At 43.6% G+C, this 25951-nt stretch overlaps 1 protein-coding gene across 5 annotated transcripts; it reads left to right on the top strand.

Moving 5' to 3' along the window:
• The first annotated feature begins 1697 nt into the window (after positions 1 to 1697).
• LOC110214099 (leucine-rich repeat-containing protein 14-like) lies at positions 1698 to 25017 on the top strand. Of its 5 annotated transcripts, none has more exons than XM_078153822.1 (6): positions 5202 to 5292; positions 13817 to 13871; positions 16067 to 16510; positions 17882 to 18505; positions 19098 to 19597; positions 20913 to 25017. In XM_078153822.1, the coding sequence occupies exons 3-6, from the start codon at positions 16116 to 16118 to the stop codon at positions 20930 to 20932; spliced, it is 1539 nt and encodes a 512-aa protein (XP_078009948.1). In that variant the 5' UTR covers positions 5202 to 5292; positions 13817 to 13871; positions 16067 to 16115; the 3' UTR covers positions 20933 to 25017. The 5 variants fall into 5 exon arrangements, with proteins under 5 accessions (XP_020850442.1, XP_020850444.1, XP_078009948.1 ...); XM_078153821.1 differs by adding an exon at positions 13307 to 13438 and having other exon boundaries at positions 5275 to 5292; positions 19098 to 25017; XM_020994785.2 differs by lacking the exon at positions 13817 to 13871 and adding an exon at positions 1699 to 1780 and having other exon boundaries at positions 5175 to 5292; positions 19098 to 25017.
• Positions 25018 to 25951: the final 934 nt, after the last annotated feature.

The following is a 25951-nucleotide window of genomic DNA, read 5'->3' as shown; positions in this document are numbered from 1 at the left end:
CTTCATAACCTGATCCCTTTCTACCTTTCCAATATTCTCACACCATAGTCCCCTCCACATACTCTGTGATCCAACAACAATGGTCTCTCCACGATGCTCCTGAAGCATAACACTCCATCTCCTGAATGGGCCTTTTCGCTGGCTGTCTCTTACGCCTGTAATTCTCTCCCTCCACGTCTCTATCTCCTGGCCTCCAGCTAAAATCTCACCTTCTACAAAAAACAGGCTAGTACCTTCACTCTATTGATGATCTCTAATTTATCTTGTTTGTACATAGCTGTTTTGTATGCTGTCTCTCTTTTTAGACTGTGAGCAAACTTGAATTATTTCTTGACTTTCTTTGTATCTTCAGAGCTTATAAGGTGTCCAGCACATAGTAGGTACTTAATAATTGCTTCCTGACTTGACTAAGAGGTCTGTAAGGCAGAGGTTCTTAACCTTTTCTGAGGCACAGACCCCTCTGACATTCTGTTAAAGCCTATGTATCCCTTCTCAGAAAATTTTTTAATTAAAATTTTTAATTTATAATTGAAGTGTACATTTCAGTTAGAAGTTAATGAAAATAAAGATGTAAATTTTTTTTTTCTATCCAAGTTCCGAGGCTCCCTTGAAACCTGTCCACAGTTCCCCAAGGAGACCTGTAAACCTGCTTGAAAGAAATAGACTCTCCTCAATGAAGAAATGGTCACATGGAAATATACAATCTTTGAAGGATGAAATGATGTAAGTCACAAGCATCTCTTATGGGACTACTACTGTTTCAGGTGCTGCTGTGCTAAGCTCTATGGAGAGAGAAGGTACAACCAGTCTGCCTTCAAAGAGTTTACAATCAAATACAGATCGCTCATTTTTTTTTTTATTAGTCCTTACTATGATTTCGGAGGTGTGGGTAACTTGCACTCTGGCAGGACTGAACATCAAGTTTTAGGGAACTGCTTGGGGCACAGAGGGATTTGTTCAAGGTCACTCAGAAACACCGAAACACCACTCGAACTTGTCAGTCTTTCCAGACTGGAGGACCAGCCCATCAGCCCCGAAAAAGGCAGTCAGTCCCCGAGGCAAGCTAAGCTCTTCGGGATCAGCTACCACCCCTCTGGAAGGGAAGGAGGATAATCCAGGACGGTGGAGGAGGGGCGGCCAGACCAAGTGCCGGAGGGGCACGCGCCCTGGTCCCGAGCCTCTATTCCGGTCCCCCAGCCCCCGCTTTCTGGCAAGAGGAGCCGGAGGCGGAGGCTCCAGCGCAGCAGCTAATCCCCCTAAAGCGCCTGGGGCCTAGGTGGAGGGAGGGGAAGAGGCCGGAGAGGAGGAACGGAGCCAACCAATCCCCGGGGGAGCTTTCGCTGAGCAGCCAATGGGGACCGCGGAGCCTCTCCAGCTCGCGCCTCCGGGCCAGGGGCGGGGCAGGATTCATTGTGACGCCAGTGACAGCCGCGCCCTCAGAGCGCGGGGAGGCGGCGGTGGGAGCGGCCGGCTGCGGCGGGGGTGCGGGAGAGCTCGGGTGGGTGCAGGCTTTGGGGCGGCAGCGGCAGGAGCGGCAGCGGCGACGGTGGAGAGCGCTCGGGGCCGGTGCTCGTTCGCTGGCCTGCTTCGCAGAGCTCAGGGGCGGGCGGTCCCTCGCTCTCCGGCGGTGCGGCGGAGAATTGGGGGCGGGCGTTCTCTCGCTCGCTGGGCAGCTGCGGCGGCCAAGGTGGTGAGGGGCGAGGGCTGCGTTGGCGGCTACTACCACAGCGGTCAAGACGGCGTCGACCGGGAGAAGAGCGAAGATCAGGCCGAGGGCTAGGTGAGGGCTGCTGGGCCAGGGGCGGGGGCGAGGGTCCGCAAGGCCTGAGGCCTGGCGCTCCCTGAGCTGCGCCTCGGGCCTGCCCGCCCCGGAGTGGGGAAGGCGGGGGAAGTGGGGCGCTGAGGCCTGCTTTGGGGAGGAACCTGAGGAGGCACCGACCTGGGGGAGGAGAGGCCCAGCTGGAGCCCTCAGCGGGGGAGATTCCAGGGGGAGGGGCAGGAAGGCCTCTGGTGGGAGGGGGTGTGTGAGAGGGGAAGCAAGAATGGCCTTTGGTGATAGGGGGTGGGGGAGGGGGAGGAGCAGAAGGACCTTTGGGGGGAGGGGAGGGGGAGGGGGCGGGGCAGAAAACTTCTAGTGGGAGGGGGATGTATGGAGGAGGGGCAGAAAGGCCCCGATGGGAGGGGGGCCTAAGGAGGAGGGGGCAATGAGGAGGAGGGGCAGAAAGGCCGCTGGTGGGGAGGGGGATATCTGGGGAGGAGACGGAAGCTGAAGGTCCTACCTAACTAAGAGTAAGAGTGACCTCTAGTAGATGTGGTGGTAGAAGAGGGAGCTTCAAAGTAGCTTGATGATACCTTATATTTTGCCCCCAAAAGTGGTTCTTAACAAAAAGATGTTAACCATAATGATTAAAAATAGATCACATTTATATAATACTTTTAAGACTTACTGTTTACTTCCTTTAACATATTCCGGAGAGGTAGTGTAACAGTTATCACTAATACTTGGATTTATATGTTTTAATAGTTTCTAAGCATTTCCTAACAACTGCATGAAGTAATGTTAAGAACTATTGCCAAGAATATTGTATTCCTATAGTGCTTTCAGTTTTTCAAAATTAATTATTACAACCCCCATGCCCTTGAGGGAGATGTCACAAATATCCTCATTTTATAGGCGAGAAAACTCAAACTTAGAAATGAAATGACTTGTCCAGGTTACAGAACTAGTAAATATTGGGCAAAGTTTTGAAAACAGGTATCTCCTGACTCCGTACATTTTTCTACATCATATTGCCAATGTATCCTCTGGCCTGGGGACAACTCCAGTAGTTGACTGCCTGTGGTCAGGTGAGACCAGCTGGAGGTTTCACAGAGCAATTTTTTTCTCCTTATAGCTTATTGTTCAGTTGCCACTGAGACCAAAGAGCTATATCACTCGTGCTGAGAGGCTAAACTTTCTGTTTCTCTTGCTTGGCGTTTGGGCACTGTGGCATTTTGGGCACCTTGACACATTGTAACATCAAAGAAGTAAGCTAACAGATACACTTGTGAGGGGAGTAGAATGAGAAAAGACTCATAAGGTAAGGTGGTATCAGATTGTAGTGTTAGGCTGAGTTTGAAGTTTATTTGGTAGGTAGGATTCTTTTATTGCAGAGTTGACATGGCCATCTAGTCATCTCTAAAGATTAGCGTGGTAGCAATTTGAAGGATACATTAATATTATTTGAGGTTGCTGGTTAGATGTCTTATTTGACCTTTGCATCTCCTCCAGTGCCTGGCTCAGTGCTCTTTAAGTAGTAGGCCCTCATTTGAAGTGGTTGGAAATATAAGGGCAGAGCTTGGAAGAGAGATCAGAACTGGAGACAGATTTCAGAGCCATTGGTATAAAAGTGATAATTGAAGGAACAGGAGTGAATGGGATTGTTGAGGAAGAGAAGATACGGTGGGCTGAGAATTGAACCTTGAGAAATAACCGTCTTAAGGTGCTTCAAGAAGATGAGAGGACAGAAAAAGATTATTGATATTGTACCATTCATGTAGAATCTTTAGCATTCATGTCTTTGTTCTGTAGCAATTATAGAAACTTGGTGTTGGAAGAGAACTCAGGGTATATGAAGTCCAACAGGTATCTGAACAGAATAGTTTTCTATATTCACTAATAAGTGGCCACTTGAAAATCTTTTCTTGAGATATCTTCTGAAGTAGCCCATTCTGTAGTTAGATAGCTCTGATGATATAAGTTTTGCAAAATCTGCCTCTGTAAGTTCTACCCATTTTTCCTAATTTTGTCCCTAGAACAAAATTAATTTAATGCTGCTTTCACACAGTAGGCTTTTAAATAAATGAATACTGTTATATGTTCCTCTTTTCTCTCTTCCGCCCCACTCAAGGTGTTCTGCTGAAGTGCCTCTGTTATTTCGCCTGATCCTTATATAGGTCTGGCTTTTGGTCTCTCAATGTCCTCCTTAAATGTAACTGAGCTGAAGAACATATTTCAGATGCAGTTTGTCCAGTGCAAATCACAGTGGGACTGTAAAGTCCCTTGATTTTTACACCGTGCTTATGCTTCTGTTATTGCAATCTAAGATTGCAGTTGCTCTTTTGGCCATCATCATATTTTGACTCACTGAACTTTCAGTCCACTGACATTCTCAGGCCTTTTTCAGATAGTAAGTATTATCTAGCCATGTGTCCCTCAAACTGTAGTTATGTGTTTTTTTTAACCCAAATGAAAGTTACTTGGTAGTCATCCTGATTACATTTCATCTTTTTGGATTTGATTCATTGTTCTAGTCTCTTCTTTTTGGATCATGGTAATATTGCCTTAAATGGTACTTATTTGTCTAAGCTTCCTGACACCCAATACAAATTAGAAAAGTATGCTAATGATACTGTCATCCAAGTAATTTTCAATTCCAACATTTATTTAACACCTACTATTTGTTAGGCACTGTCATTTGTAAAGGTGTTGGATTATCCAGAGGTAAGATTAGATCATTTAGACATTCCATGAGACCATCTTCATATTGATATATCCCAGTCTACTAATTACCACTGCTTTTGGAACTGTGTACCAGTTCTCAGTTCACTAGCACTCATCTTGACCACCAGATAATCTTGAGGAGCTTTGCTGAAATCAATGTATACTGTACTGTGACATCTAATTTATTAAGTATCTCAAAAAAAAGGGGGGGGGATATAAGGTTAATTTGGCATGACCTGTTCTGGACAAACCTATTCTTAGTCTTGGTGATCACCACTTCTTTTAGTATTTACAAATCACCCTTTTCAGAATTCATTCTAGAGTTTCAACAGGAATTACATAGTAGATAAACAGTGTGCTATAGTATCTGAGATACAATTTAAACCCAGGTCTTCCCTGACTCCCAAATCCAATACTGTATCTACTGTAACATAGACATATGCCTATCTGTTATGAGCTTGCTATGGGCCAAGTACTATTAGGTATCACCTCTGCCTTTTACTTATTAAATACCCCTAATCAGTCAACTTGAAGTTTTTCTACAGAAAACATACAAGCCGATATTTCATGCACTCTTGCTTGCAGAATGGAGCTCGTCAGTTCATGGGGCAGGGACTTTGTAACAAAACGTTTTGCTTTATTATGCATATTTGTTACTTAACATTTTTCAATGCTTTTCCCTCCAACCAAGGTAATGTAAACAGGGAGCATGTCACCATCACCTCAGCAAGATCAGAATTTAACTTTACGCTTGTTACCCCTAAGTTCATCAAAAGACAACCTGGTTCTTCACATCTTCCTGAAGTACAGTAGGTGTCATTCTACCTAATTGCCTTTGCTAATGCTATTCCCTAAGCTTCACATGTGCTGTCCTTCCAACACTCACTGGTAGTTAAGTGAAAAAGACTTAGGGGTTTTGGTTTAATTTAATTTAATTCAACAAACATTTTATTGAAAATGCCTACTATGTGTAGAGGATTGTTCTAGGCTTGAAGGACTCCTGTAGTCCTCTAGGAGAATTAAATATAAACAACTAATCTTATACAAGATAGAATGTATACAAAAGTTATACAATTTAAATTTAACTGCTGACACCCTTGAAATTTGGAGCTTTTTATCCTTTTGCCAGTGAAGAGGTTGTCTCCTATGACTAGAAATGAACTATATCAAGTATTGACATTTTTGCTTTAAGGTATGCCAGAAATTAAAGAAAATGTGGTGAATATAAAGTTGTCCAGGAGAAACAAGCTAGTGGTGTTAGTGTTATCCAGTGGGATATAACCTCTGCGAGGAATGGGGATGTTGATGTTGCTTTTGTCTTTGTATCCTTAATTTCTTATATGGTATAGACAATTAAGTGTTTGCTGAAGGGGAATTATACCCTCAGGCAACAAAAATAAAATCAGCTTTTTATGGGACACTCGGTCATGGATCACCATCATTATTTGTTGTAAGTATAAACAGAACGTTATGAAGCTAATTACAGCTTATGTACCAACATCTGTTACATGAAAAACTTGACAACATTTTCTAGACCAAGTCAACATGTATTTAGGGTAACTTCAGTATGAAGGTGGGCACAGGGAGGAGTAGTGGAAAAAGTTGGAAATTTTGGTTCAGGCTTAAGAAATGAGAGATTAAAGGCATGAGGCTTTTGAGTACTGTGTATCATGAATGGGTTTTGTTTGTTTTGTTTTGCCCCCAAGAAAAGTCAGAAGATGCTCGATGTAGTAAAACCTGAACACCACCACAAAAAATTTCTTTAGTACCTTTGGCTCCTACTCAAGGGCCATAGAGGTTTTGGAATTATTTGGAGGTGTTTGTTTCATTGAATGACCCAGTCCACTAAATAAATAGTCTTGTAGACTTGATAAATGTCTAGTATGTGTGTCCTACAATTTTTCAAATGTCTGTAAATGCTGTTCTGGCTAATAAAATTCATTTTGAGACGTAACTGGATTTACATTTCTGTCATTTTCTCTGAAGAGACATGGTGTAATCAATAGAGAGTAGGATTTGGAGTCAGGAACCCCTGGGTTCAATCCAGCCTCTAACAGACTTTCTGTGTTACCATGGGCAAATCACTTAACTTCTCAGTACCATAAGCAGTTCTCTAAGACTATAAGTTAGAAATATATGAGCAGTTTACATCAGTGAAAGGAGTATGAAAAACAGCAGCACCCCACACTAATGAAATCCCAGGTAAGAGACCCAGAAAAACTTCCACTAACAATGCAGCTACAATACGTGAAGGTCTGTGACATTTTTTGACATACAGAAGGGACATGGGTGATATTGTACTCCAAGGCTGGGAATTACTGATTTGGCCATCTGTTTGGTTAGATCAGCACTTTACAGCAGAGGCCAACAAGCACCAGCATGAAAAACTAATGAAGAGAAGACTACATGAGGTTATAGCAGCTCCAACCTAATTTCCTTAAACAAACTATTTGCTGTGGGAAATGGATAAAAGTGAAGATGCTTATTCTGCTTATCACCACTTCTTAGAGAAGTTTAACAAATATAAAACATCTGCTACCTCCAGGCAGCTAGAAGAGTCCACAAACCACTTCATCCAGCAAGTATCTGTTTAGTCTCAGTGAACTGGGAGTCTTGACAGCCAAGAGTAACACTTATTCAGAGGCCAGTCTTGTTTGCAAAACATCAGAGAAGAGGAAAGAAAATTCAGAGCAGTGTGAAAGAGTGAAAAGGTAGTAGATGGGGAAATAAGCCTGCTGAAAACCTGGAGTGAAACCTAACTAAACCAGATCATTCTGAGGGCAACTGCGGATAAAATGGAAGGATGATGACATGTCAAATGGAAAGGATTTGCCATGTTTATATAGCAGTCTCTTCCCACCAATGATGACTGCAGATAAAGTAGAAGTGGTGCTTAGGAAGAAAGATGACCTGACCGCAGATATACAGATGAAACTGGTACTGGAGGTGACCACCTCAGAAGGGGATAAGGACTGATTTCTTCAACATGTTTTAGTGTCCAAAATCAAAAATTAGTGCCTAAAAAAGTGTCCGGGAAGATAGCAGCTATGCACTCAGGTCTCTACTTACTCCAGGTAAAATCGTTGGATTTCAAAAATATGAGAAACTTATAAAAACTAATGTAAGTTATAAAATTTATAAAAGGTTATGTAGTTAGAGGGTATCATTGATGAAAACATGAAAAAGGGACAGGCAGGATTTTGTACACAGCTGAGCACACATCACTTACAGTTGGCTGAGATAAGAGTCTGTTGCTCCTATTGTTGCTGATTACTTGGCTTAGTTGAGCAAGATACAGACTTAAAATATTCATCCAGGAAGGATTCTCCTATTCATATATTAACATTTTGTAAGATTCCTTTATATATATAGTTGTGGAGAACTTCAGTGATCCTGAGCATTGATATTAGGCAAAACACAAAACCAAGGAGGCACACTCACCAAAGATGTTACTATTATGGTGTATTGTCTTTGTAAAGTCCAAGTGGAAAAAGGCTTCTGTGTAGAAGTAGTAGAGATGTTTTTATTTGTAGATTAAATTGTACTGATTGCATTGATCCCCAAGAATCTCGAGGGCTTCCTCAATGAGATCTATATCCGTGTGAACCTCAGGGTCATACTTAACTCCTGAGTCTCACCCCTTGTAGCCAATTACTTGCCATGTATTATTGTTTCTGCTTTTACGATAGTGCTCTCCAAGCTTGATCACACACCCTTAATGACAAAAAAAAAATTCTTTTTGAGCATGTAACCCTAATAGGTGTATATTTACTGATTTGTAAATTTACAGCTATACCTAATAATTGTGTATATTTCGACATATGAAAATAGAAATTAAAAAGGATGAAATAAAGCTGAAATGTTTGATCCTAGTGACAGTAGGGAGACAGTGAAGTTTATTGAGTAGCAGAGTGATGGTTAGACAAGGAATGGGGAACCTGCAGCCTTGAGGCCACATGTGGCCTTCTAGGTCCTTAGGTGCAGTCCTTTGACTGAGTCCAAGTTTGACAGACAAATCCTTTTATTAAGGGGATTTGTTCTTTGAAGTTTGGATTCAGTCAAAGGTCCATACTTGAGGACCTAGAGGGCTACATGTGGCCTCGATGCTTCAGATTCCCTGCCCCTAAGTTAGACCCTTGCTATGGAAAAGGTACTTTGGCAACTGTGAAAGATGGATTTGAGTGGAAAAGAGACTCAAGGTAGAGAGCAATTGGGCTATTACAATATTACAGGCGAAAGGTAATGAAGGCAAGAAGTAGGATGCTAGCCATGTAAGAAAAGAGATGTGAGAGGTGTTGTGGAGGTAGATAGGACAAATTTTGGCGATTGGTTGGAAAATGCAGAGTATGGGAAAGTCCAAAATGATGCTGAAGTTGTAACCCTGGATGACTGTACGGATGTGGTGTCCTTGAAAATAAAGAGAAAGGAAGAGGGATAGGTTTGGAGGGAAAGTAATGTAATGAGATGTATGATGAAGAGTACAACCTATCCAGTCCTGCTCTTCTGGTATGACTCATTCTGTTTCACCTAAAATGTAAAGGGTATGGAACTGAAGGGCACTTGTCACAGCCATGAAGTGACCTGGTGTGTGTAGGGCAGTGGTTTGTATTTTCTCAGCTGATGTTGTATGGCTGTTGGGTTGTAACTGCCCTGAGGGACTGACAGGATCCTTGAAAAGGGAAACTGGAGAGTTTGCACATCCTAGGGAGGAGGCAAAGCTGAGGAGGATTGGGGGATAAGAGTAGCTGTGGTTATATTGGAAACAAACTCTGTGATTGGCTGTTGCAGGGAGGGTGAGATTTGATCATCTTTCTACCCTCCTCTTCTGGTCAGACCTTGGCATTGTTTCACAGCCTTTTAAATCAGTCTCCTCTTCACTAATGTGGCCACCATCCTAAGTAAGACCTTCTAAACCCCTTCCCAATCTTTTACTCAGTTACCAAAGTAATACTCCTAAAGTACTATATTCAAACTCCAGTAGTTTTCTGTTGCCTCTAGAATTAAATACAAATTTATTTGTGTTATATTCAAAGCCTTTCACAATCTGGCCTCCACTTATTTTTCCTTTACTCAAGTGATGATCCAATGAAATAATACTCCATCTCCCATCTTGGTTGCCTTTACATTAGCATTTCCCCATGCCTGGAATTTACTCTTACCTCACCACTGCCTTTTAGAATTCCTGTAGTTCAGTTTTTGTTTTTGTTTTTAAGGCAATTGGGGTTAAGTGTTTGGTCTGAGGCCGGATTTGAACGCAGGTACTCCTGACTTCAGGGCCGGTGCTCTATCCACTGTGCCACCTCGCTGCCCTGTCCTGTTATTCAGTTGTGTATGACTCTTCATGACCCCATTTTGGGGTTTTCTTGGCAAAGATACTGGAGTGCATTTTACCAGCTTATTTTACAGATGCGAAACTGAGTCAGACAGGGTTAAGTGACTTGCCCAGGGTCACACAGTAAATGTCTGAGGCTGGATTTGAATTCTTAAAGATGAGTCTTCCTAATTCCAACCCAGTGCTCTATCCACTGAACCACCTAGCTGCCCCTAATTTGCAACAGCTCAAATGCTGTGTTATACATGAAGCATTCACTAATCCCCCTTTCCCAAATTACCTTTTATTTTGTATGTGCTTTGATGTGTTCATGTTGTCTCCTCCTATAGAATGTAAGCTCTTTGAGGGCAAAGATTTTTATTTTCATGTTTGTGTCCCCAGTGCTTAGCACGGTGCCTGGCACATAATTAACATTTAACAAATGCTTTCAGAAAGATACTGTAGTCCATTCAGGAAAAAATCAATCGTCAGCCCTGTTGACTGGTTTCTTTCTGGGTTTGGGGGAAAACTACTTTACACACACAATGAAAGAATTGAATCATTTAGAAATTACCAAAAAAAAGTTATATGGGTATTTGAGCAGCATCAGTTAATAGCAATTATGAGTCTCAATTTTGTGGTACATAGTTGACTCATTCAGGACAGTGAGTGAATCTTACTGATCCAGCTCCTTTTTCTTAGAATTTCTGTAGGGTGGTCTGGTGAAGCTATATGACTATTGTGGAGTAGTTTGTATAGTGTTTGCTGGAGCATGCATTTAGAGAGCCTTCATGGGCCAATATGTGTGTATATGTAAAAATCTTGGGGTATATCTATTGCAGATGGAAATTTAGCATCAAGGCTAATGTTACTTGACTCTGGATGTATCAATTTCGTTGGCTCATGGGTATGCCTATGTGAGTTTTGAGCCGTGTTCTCAGACCATCATACAATATTTAATTGCCATGATATGTAAGAATACATTTGACTCTTGCTTTATGTGGGCATCAAGAGAGGTGGGACCTTGTAAGGATAGGAAAAACTCAAGATAAGTACAGGAAATGGCAAGAAATTTAGCCATTTTGGCTTTGAAGTATGGAGTACATGGTGATGGTTGGGGAATAATGATAAAATGGACAACAAGAAGATCAGTGTCCAGAGTGAGGGTAGTGAGCTTTGTGTGCCTTATGGTGGTTATTATTGTGATTGGTTCCTGGTGTACCACAACATATGTCTTGTGATGAGTTGAAGCATATCTAGATGAGCCAGCATGGCATAAAGGGAGTTAAACAATGTCATGAGAAACAGACTGGGAATACTTAGTATGAGGAAGAAAGGGGGGTGGAGTGGGGTAGGTGGGTGGTTATGATGGTCTCCTTCAGGTAGCTAGCAGGGGTTGGTTGTTATACAGAATAATGATTAGACTTGTTCTGCTTGGTCCTAAAGGGTAGGACTTAAATCACTGGTTAGAAGTTAGAGATGCAGATTTTAGCTTGGTAGGAAAAAAAGCTTTGTAGGAATTAGACCTGTCCCCAAAAAATTATTAGGGAATTAATTTGCCTGATCTCTGTTAATTGTTAGAAACAAGTGAACCACTTATTCGAGATGATGCAGAAGGAAATTTGTTCATAATCTGGAAGGTTGGACTACCCACATAGAATTAGACAGGACCTGAATTGTCATCTAGTTCAAATTCTACACAAGTCATGATTTCATTCCTTGACTTTGTTTGATGACCTCTAGTGAGAGCTCTTAGCTCACTAGCCATAAGGTAGCCTTTTCTAGCATGTAGCCTCCTGTAGTCTACATATGCTTTCTAGTGTCAATTAGAACAGTTCTAATCATACATTTGAAGATGGTGATGATAATTGTGTGGTGCAAAGCACTTTCCTCGCAAAAATTCTGTAAAGTAATTAATGGAAGTGGTTTTCCCCCCTCCATTTTACTCTCCACTAGTGGTTTTGCCTCATATGTCCTTGTGTGTTCTGTTCAACATTCTTATTAGTGACTTGCAGAAAGGCATGCAAATCACCTATCCAACAGTGGTGACTTCAGAATCAATATGAGTCAACAGTATGACATGGCAGTTAAAAGTGCTAATTTGGTCTTTGGATATATGAACTCATTGCTGTGCTGCATTCTGTCTACCAGACTGCAACCTAGCTCTACCTTGCTTGTTTTCCATTTTTCCCATAAATCTTCTATAGGAGGATGGAGCAGGAAAAAGGATAAAAGATTTCTGGTGATGTGACAGCTGTCTTCAGGTGTTAAAAGTGCTGTCATGTGAAAGGAGGGATTCGATTTGTTCTCCCTTTGTCTTAGATAGCTGAACTAGGAGCAAGGGATGGAAGTTTCAGAAGCCCGTTTAGGCATATAAAGAAAAACCGTACAATTTGAGCTGTCCAAAAGTGTTATGAACTGCCTCAGTGGATGAATGGATTCCTCATCATTCAAGGTCTTTAAGTGGTAGCATCATGAACAGTTGATGAGAGTTCCTTCTCAAGTATGGGTTGGACTAGATGACCTCTGAATTTCTGTCCCTCTCTGAGATTCTGTGTAACAAACAAAGCTAGTAAGTATTGCTGCTCTCCTTTTTACCAAAGCTCTTCTAGTCTAACCAACTCCATTTCACAGTATCTTCTCCAGCCTAAATATCCCCACTTTTGCCCATCTTACCTATTAAGGTATTTTCTGGCTCTGTCACCATCCTTGCTGGTAAGAGATGTGGTCTGGATATGATCCCGAGTTGTCAGTGTGCTTTCTAAAATGTGCCTAGAACTAATCATGGTAATCCAGATATGGGGATCTTTACTAGGGAAGGAGTATAGTAAGCCTATCAACTTCATTTTCAAAAAGTATGGAACAGAACGGGCTCAAGGACAGATCCCTGGGGCAAACTACCAGACACTTCCCTTCAAGTTGACATTGTTTTATCTGTATCTCTCCATTTACTGATGTAGACATCATGAGTTTTTTTAATCACATACCTTGCTGACATCAAGATACGCTTAAACAGCTCATTCTAGCTTTTAGCGAATAATTTTTCTGAAAGCTCATAAACAATGTCTCAAGTAATACATGTGAGAATTTAGCTAGGTTATTAGTCGAGATTACTGGTCTGTAGTTTAAAGATTGTGCCTTATTTCTTTAAAAAGAATCAGACTTTTCCTATCATCACCTCAGACATAATAAAGTGGTCTAGTCCAACTATACCAAGATAAGAAGCCCGTCTATTACAGCATGTTATCTTTCAGTCTTTGCTTGAAAATGTGTGATGAGAAGGAGGAACAATATGTCCTGAAGGAATACATTCCGTTGCTGGATAAAAATTAAAAATAATTTTTAGGAAGTTTTTTTTTCTTACATATCAAGCCAGTAGACTTCTCTATAACTTGCGTTGTTTTTGGTTTTATCCTTTAAAGTCAAACCTAATTCTTCTTCCATGTGACCGCACTTCATGTACTTAAAGATAGCTATTATTCCCTAACCCATATCTTTTCTCTTTCCTTCAGCTGATTCAGGGTGTGCTCCCAAGGCCCGTCTTCATCCTGGTCACAATAATGGACTGGCTCTAGCTTATCAATATCCTTCCTAAAAATACAGTACCTAGAACTGAACATATAGTACTAAGATTTCTGACCAAGGTAGAGTACAGTGGTATTGTTGCCTCAGTGCATTAGCCTTAGCACAGTGCCTGCACCTAGTAGGCCCTTAATAAATGCTTGTTGATTTGATTGGGAGATTACATTAGCTTTTTTTTTTGTTACTGTAATCACACTGCTGGTCTTAAATTGAGATTATAATACATTTAAACCTCAGGTCTTGTTAACATGAATTGCTGTGTAGCCTATCTTTTATTTAAGTTGATTTTTAAAAATTTAATTATAAGCATACATTTGTAATAATGACTGACATTTTTATAGCACTTTATGGTTTCAAAGTATTTTATATAGATTATCTCATTTGTACCTCACAACAAACCCTGTAAGGTCGGTACTACAGGTATTATCTCTATTTTGCAGACGAGGAAACTGGGGCTCAGAGAGCTTAATTGACTTGTCCATGGTCACACAGTTGGTAAGTGTCAGAGGAAGGATTTGAACCTAGGTCTTTCGGGAGTCAGGCTCTAGTCCTGTATCTGCTACTTTCTCTAATTCGTTCTCATTAAATTTCAATTTAATTTTGACCCAGTATTCTAACCTGTTGAGATTATTTTTCAGTCCTGACTTACATGTTATGTACTTATGTGTTAGCTGTCCCTGTTTTATGATTTACAAATTTGATAAGTATGCCAATCTACCTTTATTAAAATCATTGTGTAAGGTTCTGTGTGTGAGAGAATGATTTTTTTATCAATGGAAGTGGAGGGAAATTCCAGTATGGAAACTCCTTCTACCAATGCAGATTGACAATTCATCTGTAGTTTATATTTTTAGAGAATAAGTATCCTGGGTTGCTGAGAAGTTAACTGGCTTGCCTCATGTCACACAGTCAGTGTGTCGAGGTAGGATTTAGGAAGACCTAGGTTCAAGAATAGTCCTCTGCCTACTGTGGCCTGGTGCCTCATTACATCATTGATAAATATTACATAGCCTAGGGCCAAGGATACATCTATGGTATTCTCTGCTAGAGACTTTCTTATTCTAAGGTGACATTGAATCATTAACTACTCTTTGGTTTGGTTGTGGTCATAACATGTCATCTCGAAGGAGTGCTAGAGTTCCATCTTGTTCAGTTATATTTTGTAGCTGTAAAAACTGGAGCATTGTAGAAGGGAGGAGACTTGTTCCAAGATCACATGACTGACTAAGAAGTGTGATTTGAACCCAGGTATTCTGTCCCTTGCTAGCCCAGAGCTTTTCTTTTCCTCCATTTTCAGTTCCCTTTATCCCAGTTTCCTCTCTTTTTTAGCTGTCTCTTTTTACTCATCCTGCCTTTATTCCTTCTCTATGAGATTTTTTTCTCTAGTCTCATCTGTCCGTGCCTCGTTCTGTTGTTCCCACTTTCCTTTCACTCTTGCTACCTTTCTTTCCTTTTCCTCACCAACCCGGGTGCCTTCTGATGTTGCTTCCCCTTCACAATGCTGAGATGCAGCCACTTGAGCTCCAGGGGCAGCCTTTCCTGCTCAGGTCTGATATGGTGACTGCTCACCAGCAGCGCTGTCACTACTTTGGAAATAAGGTTGACATTGATTTTACAGCTATGTTGATCAATGATTCACTTAAAATTTCTTGCCAGTGGGATGATGTTTGCACTATCTAACTTAAATGGCTTCAGATATCACTTGTATGCAGATGACTCTTACCTATCCCCAGTCTCTCCCACCACACATTACTAGCTGACTTCTTGGTGTGTCTGTCTTGATGCCCCCTAACATGTCAGACTTGACAGGATGAAAATAAAACTCAGTGGTGGTACCACTAAGCTTGAATCATAATCACTATAATCTTCTCATTTCCTATATCAAATCAGTTTCCTAGTTCTAGCAATTCTAACTCCCTTTTCCTCTCTCACTTCATCACTGTTTCAAACCATCATTTCTCTCTTAGACTATTACTAGCTTCCTAACTGTTCTCCATGCTTTAAACCTCTCACCCTCCTTCACAAAGCTGCCAAAATAATCTACAATTCTGACCACTAAAAATAAAGAAGCTGAAACCTAGTGAGGTCAAGGGACTTGAACAAGGTCACATAACTTGTAATTGATGGAGTTGGGATCAGAACCCAGTCTATTCCATTATGTACCTCACTGCCTATCATTGACCACTACTGTGTCCCCATGGTGCCTAGCCCTTGACCTCATCTCCTTGCTTCAGGGGGCAACAGTGGCGGCCATGACCCCAAAGCCTTCATACCATACATAGCCTTTGTGTCCTAGAATTTTATTGTTGGAAAGGACCTTAAAAAGCAATCATTCAGGTCATTCCCTGGCATGTAGATGGAAGAACCTGAAAGTATGAACCTCAAGGGCAGGAGGTTGTAGCAATTCAAATGTAGGTCAGCTGCTGAACAACAATCTTGTAGGGTGGGAATGGTAAGGATAGGGCATGGCCCAGTACGTAATAGGCATTCAGATATTTGATTTGGATTTTCATAACTACTAGAAAAGCAGAGAGAAGTCTGTGATAGAATTAGGTACAGGGTGATATTGTCACTTGGAACCCAAGGTATGGCATTTGGGTGGGGAAGAGCACACGGAGCTATCAGGCCCAGCTCTTTAGTCTGATTCCCAAATAACCATTCTCAGTGTTAAATGCTTTTCCTCCTGGCAGGTACTACCTGTCCTGTGTCATAGGTGGCAGTTGCCCACCATATTCAGCCATGCGTCCGTTGGTGTTCCTGTGTGCCCAGCAGGTGATCAAGGATGAGGAATCTGCGTGCCAGGCCTTGGAGCTTCTGCCACAGGACCTGTACCCAGTCCTATTCAAGGCAGCCTTCATGCATGGGAAGACGCTGTTGCTCCAGGCTTTGGTGCATACATGGCCTTACCCCATCCTCAGTTTTAAGCAATTACTGCAGGATCGGCCACACTGCCGCAGGGCTCTGAGGCAGGACTGGCCACACTGTCTCCGGGCCCTCCTCCAGGAGTGTCCAAACTGCCCCCGTGCCCTGCTTCAGGACCGGCCTGCAGAGGAGCTGGTACAGGCAATGATCATGGGAGTCAAGGCTCGTCTGGAAGAGGCAACAGATAATGGAACCCAGCAGTCCCTCTACAGGTAAATGCTTAGCTGCTGCTCACCTGAGGAAGGGGGTAGATATGACTGGGGAGGCAGTCAGGACCTCAGCTTACAGGAGGGAATCTCTAGAACCCATAGTAGCCTTGGAAACAGCAGCAGAAGGGAAGAATCCTGGCAACACCATTTATTATTGAGTACTAGCTCTTCAGAGACCAGGGCCAGGGCCTTGTTAAAGGACACAGCCAAACACATTTGCTAAAGTAGCAGATGTTCTAAGCCAGGAAAAAGATAGAGGCTACCTGGAGTCTTTGTTACACCACTATGATCCATGGGCCTTGGGCAAGGAGTTTGAGGACGAGTTCCTTTAAGACCTGCCTGGGGTTTGTTAGAAAGTGCCTCCTAGGAGAATCATCATTGAGAAGTAGATACCCTGTATCTATTTTTAGGCTAACCTGTGACCCTGGAACCACACCAGTGATACCTAAAGACCCAGCCCAGGCTATAACTTGTGCTGTGCTAGCCAAGCACTGTGGCCCATTATTATGGGCTGCATTGATGGAACATCTTAGTGTCTTTCTTGTGAGATACAAGAGAGGGGCGGCATTGATGGGCAGAGCATCTACTCTGGTCAGACTCCATTATGTTAATGTCCTGGCCGAGGGCATTGACAAACTGGAACTTAGCCAGAGCAAGTACAGGTGTGACAGGGTGGATGCCACTCCTTACGAGATTTACTGAGAGTATCCAAGATGTGTAGCCAGAAGAGAAGACCTGAAGACTCTTCTTCAAATATTTAAGGGGCTGTTGGGTGAAAGAGGAATGAGACTTGTTCTAGATTTAACCAGAACAGTGGATGTTAGTTGCAGAGAAACAGACTTTAGCTTGATGGATGGGTTACTTAATGGTTGGCTCTCTAAAACTGGACTAATGGCTGCTCCTTCACTGGAAGTTTTGTCCTTACCTCAGTAGTTGGGTGGCTTTGATTTTAGCAGACACTTGGCATTATTATGGATTCCGTTGCTTCTGGTCTTGGCTTATATCATCTGTTCTGTTTCTATTTTTTAACCAAATTTTGATGGTTCCTACTTTATTAGTAAATTTAAGATCTGGCAATTCTAGGCCCCACAGATAGTCTTTGAGCATTGACTGGATTAATCACTTTTTGGGTATATTGTTGAGATGGTTTAGGCACAGGTTGGACTATATATATAGACTTCTGAGATTCCTTTGAATTGTGGCATTCTGTGATCCTATTTTAAGCTTTCCATTCCCTTTTTCTTCTCTACTTTATCACAGCTTCATTTAGTTCTTACATTTATTTCAGGTATACGTTGAGTAAGTTGGGATGAGATTGGCAAGATATGGGGTGCATTCTAGCTCAGGATCTCACCTTCTCTGTCCTTCCCTCAGGAGGCATCCACTGCAGTTGTTAGACATGACTGGACTCTTGGATTATGGCTATGAAGAAGACCTAAAAACTATGAAAATGTGGGCCCGTACCATGACCATGGCCCAAACTGGCATTTGCCATCTCTTGGACAAAGTTGAGCAGCCAAATGAAAGCCCCAATAAATGTAGGAAGGTCGAGGACCTGCCATGCACACTTCTCCCTGTGGAGGTGCGTGTAGATCTCTGGGTGACCCCCTCCTCCAGTGGCTTTCTGAAGCAGGCCCTGCAGAATAATGCTGTCAGCCCCCTGCGGCTGTGCTGCCGGGATTTCCGAGCTGAAGACCTCCCACCAGACATCACTGTGGATCTCCTGGGGCTGTTGGACCACTCAAGCTTACGCCGGCTAGATCTGTCCTTCTTTACTCTAGAAGCAGGGGGTGTGTGGGAGATCGTAGCTTCCATCATGAAGTTCACTAATCTGCTGAGCTTGAAACTTCAGTACAGCAACATGGATGTGTGGCGGCTCTGGGCCATGTTGGAAGGCACCTTCAGCTTCTTGGCTTCAGAGATGAGTAAGCTGAAACGCCTCAAGGAGCTTAATCTGGGTACATCGTGGCTCTCGGGCCAGCTTCGGCAGCTGCTCAGGTGAGCGAGCCCTCTTGTTCATGTACCGGCCTGAAAGGCCGCTCCAGGCTTACCACTTGAGAGAAATATACTCTCAAATATTTGTCTCAGGGCCCCCTTCCTTTTCTTTCCTTAAATCTAAATTTCTTGGTTGTTTTTATAAACATGTTAAAGTGAAAGGACTGCTGGAGACCTGCTTTCAAATCCTTGTCCTGGAACTTCTGGCTGTTCAACTTTGGGCAACTGGTAACCTTAGAGCCCCAGTTTCCTGGGTAAAGTGGAGATCATGATCCTTGCTACTCTTAACTCCCCCCCTGAGCCAGTGTGAGAAAAGCTCTCAGTAAACAGTGAAAATACTGGTAGAATGGGAGTTGTTGATTGTCATTATGCAGAGAACTGTATGCCTTAAAGCTTTGTAGCTTCTCTCTTGTATGTACTTTTCCAAATCACCATGACCTTGGGCAAAATTTGCCCTTCTCACCTTGAGGAAAAAGCTGCCTGGCCAGCTGGTGCCTAGGAACAAGCCCCAGGAAGTTGAAGCACCATCCCAGCTTCCTCATGTTTGTTCTGTTTTCCCTGGGAAGTAATAGCATTTCTGTGTCTCTCTTTGCAGTGGCCTACAGTGTCCGCTGGAAAGCCTGGAACTTCCTGTCTGCTACCTGCTCCCTGTGGACTTGAGCTACTTGTCCCAGAGCCCCCATGCTCCCCACCTCAAGAAGCTAGACCTCAGTGGCAACAACCTGTCAGGTGACCTCTTGCCCCCCTTCCAGGCTCTTTTGGGGGAGGCCTCAGCCTCCTTGCTGTGTCTGAAGGTGACAGAGTGCCAGCTCATGGATGTTCACCTTATTAGTACCCTGCCACTTCTGTCCCGCTGTACCCGCCTACGCTATCTTGGTCTCTATGACAATCCCCTTTCTAGCATTGGGCTGAAGGCCTTGCTGTCTCGCTCTGAGGTAATGCCTGACCTCCAGCTGGTAGTGTACCCATTTCCTGTGGACTGCTACAAGGACCTGCCTGGTGTGCCCCTTTCTGCAAACCTCTTGGAGGACTATATTGATGAGGAGAAATTTGCTCAGGTTCAGGGAGAGATGCATCAGATGCTAATAGCAGCAGGTAGGGCTGATGTGCTGTGGACCACGGATGTCTATGGCCCAAACATGCCCGACTACTTTAGCTTGTGACAGGAAGGCTGCCTGCCAGGGACAGGGAGGTCCTTGCAGTCATCCATTCCCCCTGGCCCTGGCAGGAGAGCCTCCTCATCTTCTGGGCTGCATGTCTTGGGGATAGGTAGGGAGCCACAAAACCTTTGCTCTCATTGCCTGCCATCTTCAGACAGGGGAATGGGTTTAACTAACAGGGAAGCTCCAACCTGTGCCTCACCTGAAGGGTCCTTGATAAGGATAACTAGTGTGAATGAGGAACTCCCAGCCAGGGGGGTAGGCCCAGTATTCTGGAACCCCATTCAGTCAGTGAATTGTTCCTGTGGGAAGGGCATAGTTCTTTCTATCTCCCCCAGTGAGTGAAGGGAATTGGCATTCGTTACTGAGGAATGGGAGGTCATATGCCAGGCTTAGGCCCCAGAGCTTATGAGTTATAGATCACTGATCTGGAGTCTTGAAAGGTCTCAAGATTAAGCCGTAGCCTTTCCCTTTCCATCCCACCCTTTGGAATGCGCAGCTACTGCTGTGAACTTCTCTTCTGCCAGGTTAAGGATGCCCACTTAGTTTCTCATGTCTTCTCCTAGGTTCCTGGTTTCTTTTCTCCAAGAGTCTCCCTCCAATTTCTTTTTTTTTTCTTTTAAATTTACCTCATCCTGGGAAGGGTTTGAGCTTAGGCAGGTGCTAGCCCCATTCTCAGCTACATCAGCCTTAGCTATTCCTTGGTCTCACCCTTCAGTGGCATGAAGAAAGAGGCAGTGGAAAAGGGCAGCCTGTGGGATCCTTCCCTGGACCTTAGGCCTGGTTTTTCTTCAGCTTCCCCAGGGTTCAAGTTCCTCTTTGAACTTTATTTAAAGCCCCAGGTCTTTAATTTTTCACTACCTTCTAAGTCTCACTAATTTTTAACCCTTTGGCTTGAGACACCAAGCACCACTGGGTCCCTGGGCCTGCTTGTTCCTGAGCTCAGATCTACTGACCCTTCTTCCACTGTATCTTGGTGTACCTAGTTTTGCTTCACTGGTCCCTTTTTTTTCCCTTTTTAACCCTGTTTCTCCATGCTCCACACAAATATTGTCTAGGATTTATTCCCAAGTTAAAGGAGAAGGATATTGATACAGAAATAATATAACAAATAAGATACTTACAATCAGTTATAACAAAAATTAATTCCAGGATAGACTTGATTATATTTAACTTTCTGAAATGTTCTCTGGGCTTAACTTGGTCCCTGTGTACTTCTCTCCTCTGTGAACCTACCCCACACCCTCTAGGGCCCCAGAAAAGAGGATGACAACACTTGTCTCAGAACCCTATTGCCTATTTGGAATTTTCTTCCGGCAGCAGACCCCAATTGTAATCAGGATGCTTTCTGATGATGGCTCAGTGATCATCCACGTTATAATCAGGCCACTAAATATCTCCCCTGTTACTGCCCAAAGTGGGGGGAAGAGGTGATAAAGAACTACCTGTCACTGAAGTGTTTTTCATTTTTCCATTACTCAGAAACAAGACTAATTCATCATTTCTTTAATATCATCTTACCCTGGCCAAATTTCACAAAAGACAATCCCTTTCATTCCCAGGGTCCCAGAAGTATATGGTGCTTGAGTGGGGTTGGTGCTCATCCTACTGAGAGAAGGCATAGTAATAGCCAGCTATTTCCTCCCCAGTCCCTCACCCCGGAGGAAAAAGCTGTCTGGCAGAGCTAGTGCCTGTCCCCTCCCCTAGCCCTAGCTTCCTCATCCCTACCTTTTTAGGCATTAGAGAAGGAAAGTCTGTATCTGTCTGTGTGTAGACTTTGTTGTTTCCTGACTCCTGAGAGAAGCAGTTATGGCTAACATATGCACAGGGACCTGCTGATGTTTTGCCTATCCAGGCTGACACGTCATAAATTGAATTGCTTCACAGATGATTCATGACTGCCTGCCTGGCAAACACAGGTAGTGGACCTTCTGTCTTTCTCTGGAGCCCTAATGCTGACCTGAGCTTATCCGGATTCCAGGGTAAAAGGAAGGTGAAAGGGACCCTCTACTGCTCACTTGGTGTGGCCTACTTGCTTGGCCATCTCGCTAATGGTGGGAAAGTAAAGGAGCAGAATCTCGAGCTGTGAATAGGGTGGCTGGATTTTACTCCACATGAACTGTTTGCTGACTTCCCAGCCAATGCTGATGGAATTGGTCCTGAATGAAGGGCTTGACATTCATTCCTGTTAAATTTAACCTTGCTTCTTGGTCCACTTTGTTGGAATCTTTGTGAATCTCAGCTCTGTTGTTCATGGGTAGCTATGTGCCACCCAGTTTTCTGCCAAGAATTCACATGTTGAAGTGACAGGTCCTCAGATTGCTCTCTGTGGACTGGCTGTTGGAACTGTTATCTTTTAGTCTTCATCATTCCCCTTCAGTACCCACATTGCCCTGCATTGGGGGGTGGGGGGTGGGAGGTGGGGTTGCACACCAGCATATAAGCCTGTGATATCCATGCTCAGGCATGTCAAACTCTTGGGTGCTGAGGAACATTCAAAAGGTTGCTTTTACTGCAAGGGGTGAGGGGAGAGCCAAACCTAGTCTTTTCCTCTAGTGTTTCCTCCTTTCCTGGGGCAGACAGAAATATAGGTCCTTGGTGGCCCTCTTAGCGATGAGTGATGTCCCAGAATTAGACCCCTAGAAACGTCCAAGCCTCCCAGACTAGGACTTGTGTACCTGGTTCTGACCCTAGGATGTTCTCAGGCTCAAATCTGACCTGTCGGGCCATGTCATTTGTTTTCCCTACTCCCAGCCTCCCTTTCACCATCCCCACCAAGAACCCTTAGAGGAAACAGTCCAAAATGGCTATGGCCCCTAGACCTGAGTGGGGGTGGGGTCAGGGTAACTGAGGTAGTCTGTAGGTGAACTGCTACAGTGTTATGCAGCCAATATTTAGGGAACTGATTTGCTTTTCAGACTAAATGAAGGCCTTCACATTTATCCCTGATAAATTTCATTGTATTTTATTTTTTGATCCATCATTCCAGTCTGAGTTCTTTGGGAAACTTACCTTTGTGGTCCATTGCTACTTTGTTATTCAGCTTCCATTTAACAAACATTAAATGCAGGGCAGGACCAAGGCACAATGATTTGGGGAGAGGGGTATTGAAAATTAAAAAAATACACAGGCCCTGCCCTCAAGAAGTTATGATTTAATAGAGGAAATAAGATGGATACAATTCTAAAAGGAGAGATTTAAGGAGGGGAGAAGTCACTTTCTGCTAGGGGAAATAAAAGGCTTTTTTATGGCACCTTAGTTGAATCCTGAGAGTTTTTAACTGGGAATTTTTGTTCTAAGCATGAGAAATGATGTGAGCAAAGGCGTAGAGAGAGGAAAAGAAGAGATAAAAACAGGGAATGAATAGTCTGTCTTAGCTGACAAAGTAGATTATATAAAAGGGGATAGTATGAGATAAGGCCAAGAAAGTATGTAGAAACCAGATTATGGAGGGTGTTAAGGACAGGATCAGAGTGTTATACTTCATTAAATAGGAGAGCAAAAATTGATGAAGCCATTTTTAAACACAAAAGGTCTCTATAATCAAAGGATGGTTGGGGGAGGGGCAAGATTGGACACAGAAGATAAATTGTGTTTGAGGTGTCCATGGGGAACACAGGCCTGGAATCATGGAGATAGAGGTAGAAATTAGGGAAACATACGAGTAGCAGATGATGGATGGGCATTAAGGCCCCCAGGAAAGAAGGAAAGACTGCCATGGGGGACACTCCTGAGGTTACTGCTTTAGGTGTTCAGATAATTTAGATTAATATTCCTACTGGGTGAGCCACGGTGCAGTGTCTTGGGCCCCAAGAAAAAGTTATAAATGAACTCTCATCCATAGTCATTGATGCTGTTCATGCTGTTGAAAAGCTGTATGGACCCTGCAGGGAACAGCTGCAGATCAAGATATTTGAGTGAGTTTGTACAAGTTAACTTCAGTGTCGCCTCTCAGCAGTTCACATAACTCCAATTTTGCTTGTTTTTCCTAAGAAGGAAAATGCTTTTCACATACAGGAGGTTGAAATATGATTGGATCAAAGGGAATGGGGACCTAGGAATCTGATACTTTCAGCCTTTCTCACCCCACACTGCTGTTCAGCTTCTTAGCCTGGCATTCAAGACTCCATGCGATCACTTTCACACTTATTGTGCAGTCTTGTTAGATGACCACAGATGGTATGCTCAGTGCTTCAGACAATCTGGACTACTTGCCATTCTTCCCTCAACCCTCGTCCAGCTTTGTCTTGCTTCTGTGGTTTTGCTTATGTCATTTCCTGTTCTCTGTCCCAGTCCCCAATCATCTCTGTTTAAAGCTTATGTAGCCCTTTAAAGTCCAACTCCAATGCTGTCTCCCTTCCCCCTTCCCATCCCCCCAGGCCACAAAGCTTCTGCTCCCTTGCTCCCTAAGCCCATTGCTTGCACCACCTGTCATGCACTTATGAACACAGAATGTTTAGTCTTATAGTTATTTATGTGCGATGCATCCCCTTGCTAGATTGTGAGCTCCATGAGGGCAGAAATTATATCTTACCTAATCTTTTGTGTCTCCCCTCAACCCAGGCACAGTGTTTTGCTTATAGAGGGCCCTTGTTAAATGTTTGTTAGAAGCTTATTATTAAGTAAGGAGGTAGTGGAGGAACACCTAACCGTAAAAAGAGTTTAAATGCTGCTGAGACTGTGAGGGTGGCAAAGTCAGCTAGAGCTGCCAACTGAAGAAAATACAGAGGAGCTTGGAGAAGGTGGCTGCCCAGAAGCAGCAAGATAAGAAAATACCGAGGCCAGCAGAACATCTGGACTTGACAAGAACTGTTTGTTTAGCTCCACAACTTGTTTATCTCAGTACCAAACTCCTCACGTTCTGCTCATCCCCTGCCTATTGTACTACTTCCTCTTCAGCTGTGCCTTCCCTTCAGCTCCCCAGCCTGGATTCCCAGTTACTGAATTTCTTCAGTGGAGGAGGCTGTCCTCCCCCTTCCCCTGTCTGCTTGGGAACTTCCCCCTGGCTCTGGGGCCTCTGGACTGAGATGACTCCAGTTTTCACCATGGAGCCTGTTTCATCATGTGCCAAGACACTTGAAAGAACTTGGTTTTTTTATGGGGGAATAGCTGTCAGTGGCTGGGGGGATCCTGGTGAGTGGGAGAGGGGCCCTGGATCTGCAGATGAGTGTGTGCTGTCCCCATATCTCCTTGTGTTCTCTCAGGCCTTGGAGAGGGAGGGCCAGGGCTACTTGGTAGTGTTGTCTAGATGGTGTGACCTCCAGAAGAGCAGTGACTGTGTCTTATCCAACCTATGTATCTCCCTCAGCGCTGAACCCTGTGCTCTGCGCTTAATAAATGTTTGTTAAAGTTGAAGTTTGCCAAAGAGTCATGCTAGTACCTGCCCAGGGAGGCCAGGACTAGGTTCCATTTTTTTTTTTTAATGGCTGAATTTGGAGTCCTGTGACCTGCATTTGATTTCATCTCTGCCAGTGACTAGTTAACACCTTGAAAGAGGCTCTCCCCCTTTCCAGTCTTCCTTTGCCTATATACAATGAGGGGTTTGGGCTAACCGTGGTCTATATGGTCCTGACTTACAAGCTATATGGTATTCTTTTGTCCACTCTGACTGATGAGATGTCCCACAGAGTGCCTAGGACAGAGGAACCTGAACAGGTGTTGGGGAAGATTTTCTTTTTCCTCATAGCCCAGGTGCTCCTTGGGCCTCTGGCTCTGGGCTGTGCTTGGCACTTGTATACACTGAAGCAGTACTTGGGCACATAGATCTAGGGCTGGAACAAATCAATCTAATCTCATTTTCCAGTTAAGGAAATTGTGGCCCAGAGGTGGCAACTTGCCGAAGGTCACACAGTGACCACTAGAATTTTAACCCAGGTCCCCCGACTACAAGTCTAGCTCTCCTTTCATTGCACCACACTGTCCCCTAAAAGGTCTGGAATGAGGAGTTCGTGGAGATTTCCTTTGATGTCAGTCATAGCTATTGGGAGAGGTGTGGGGTGGGGGGGTGGGCAAGGCTCCTTTTATTGTTGGAGAGGGATAGATTTCCCAAGAACAGTCACCATCTCTGCTGAAACCTGAGCTGTATCCTTGGGTTCCTATTATAGCAAGAGCCATGTCTGTGAACCCCCAGAGGGAAGGGAGTATATCATCTGAAGAATCTCCAATTTACCCTAAATACCCCCACAAACCTCTAGCCACATGGAAGGTGGACAGAAGGGCAGAGGCTGAATATTTCTGAGATGGCTCCTAACCACGTCTCCTACAGGCAGGCTTCCTTGGTTAGGCATGT

This window comes from Phascolarctos cinereus, unplaced genomic scaffold (genome assembly GCF_003287225.1).
Source record: "Phascolarctos cinereus isolate Bilbo 61053 unplaced genomic scaffold, phaCin_HiC Scaffold_4;HRSCAF=312, whole genome shotgun sequence".
Classification (NCBI taxonomy): Eukaryota; Metazoa; Chordata; class Mammalia; order Diprotodontia; family Phascolarctidae; genus Phascolarctos; species Phascolarctos cinereus.
This window is presented reverse-complemented; position numbering and strand designations above follow the sequence as displayed.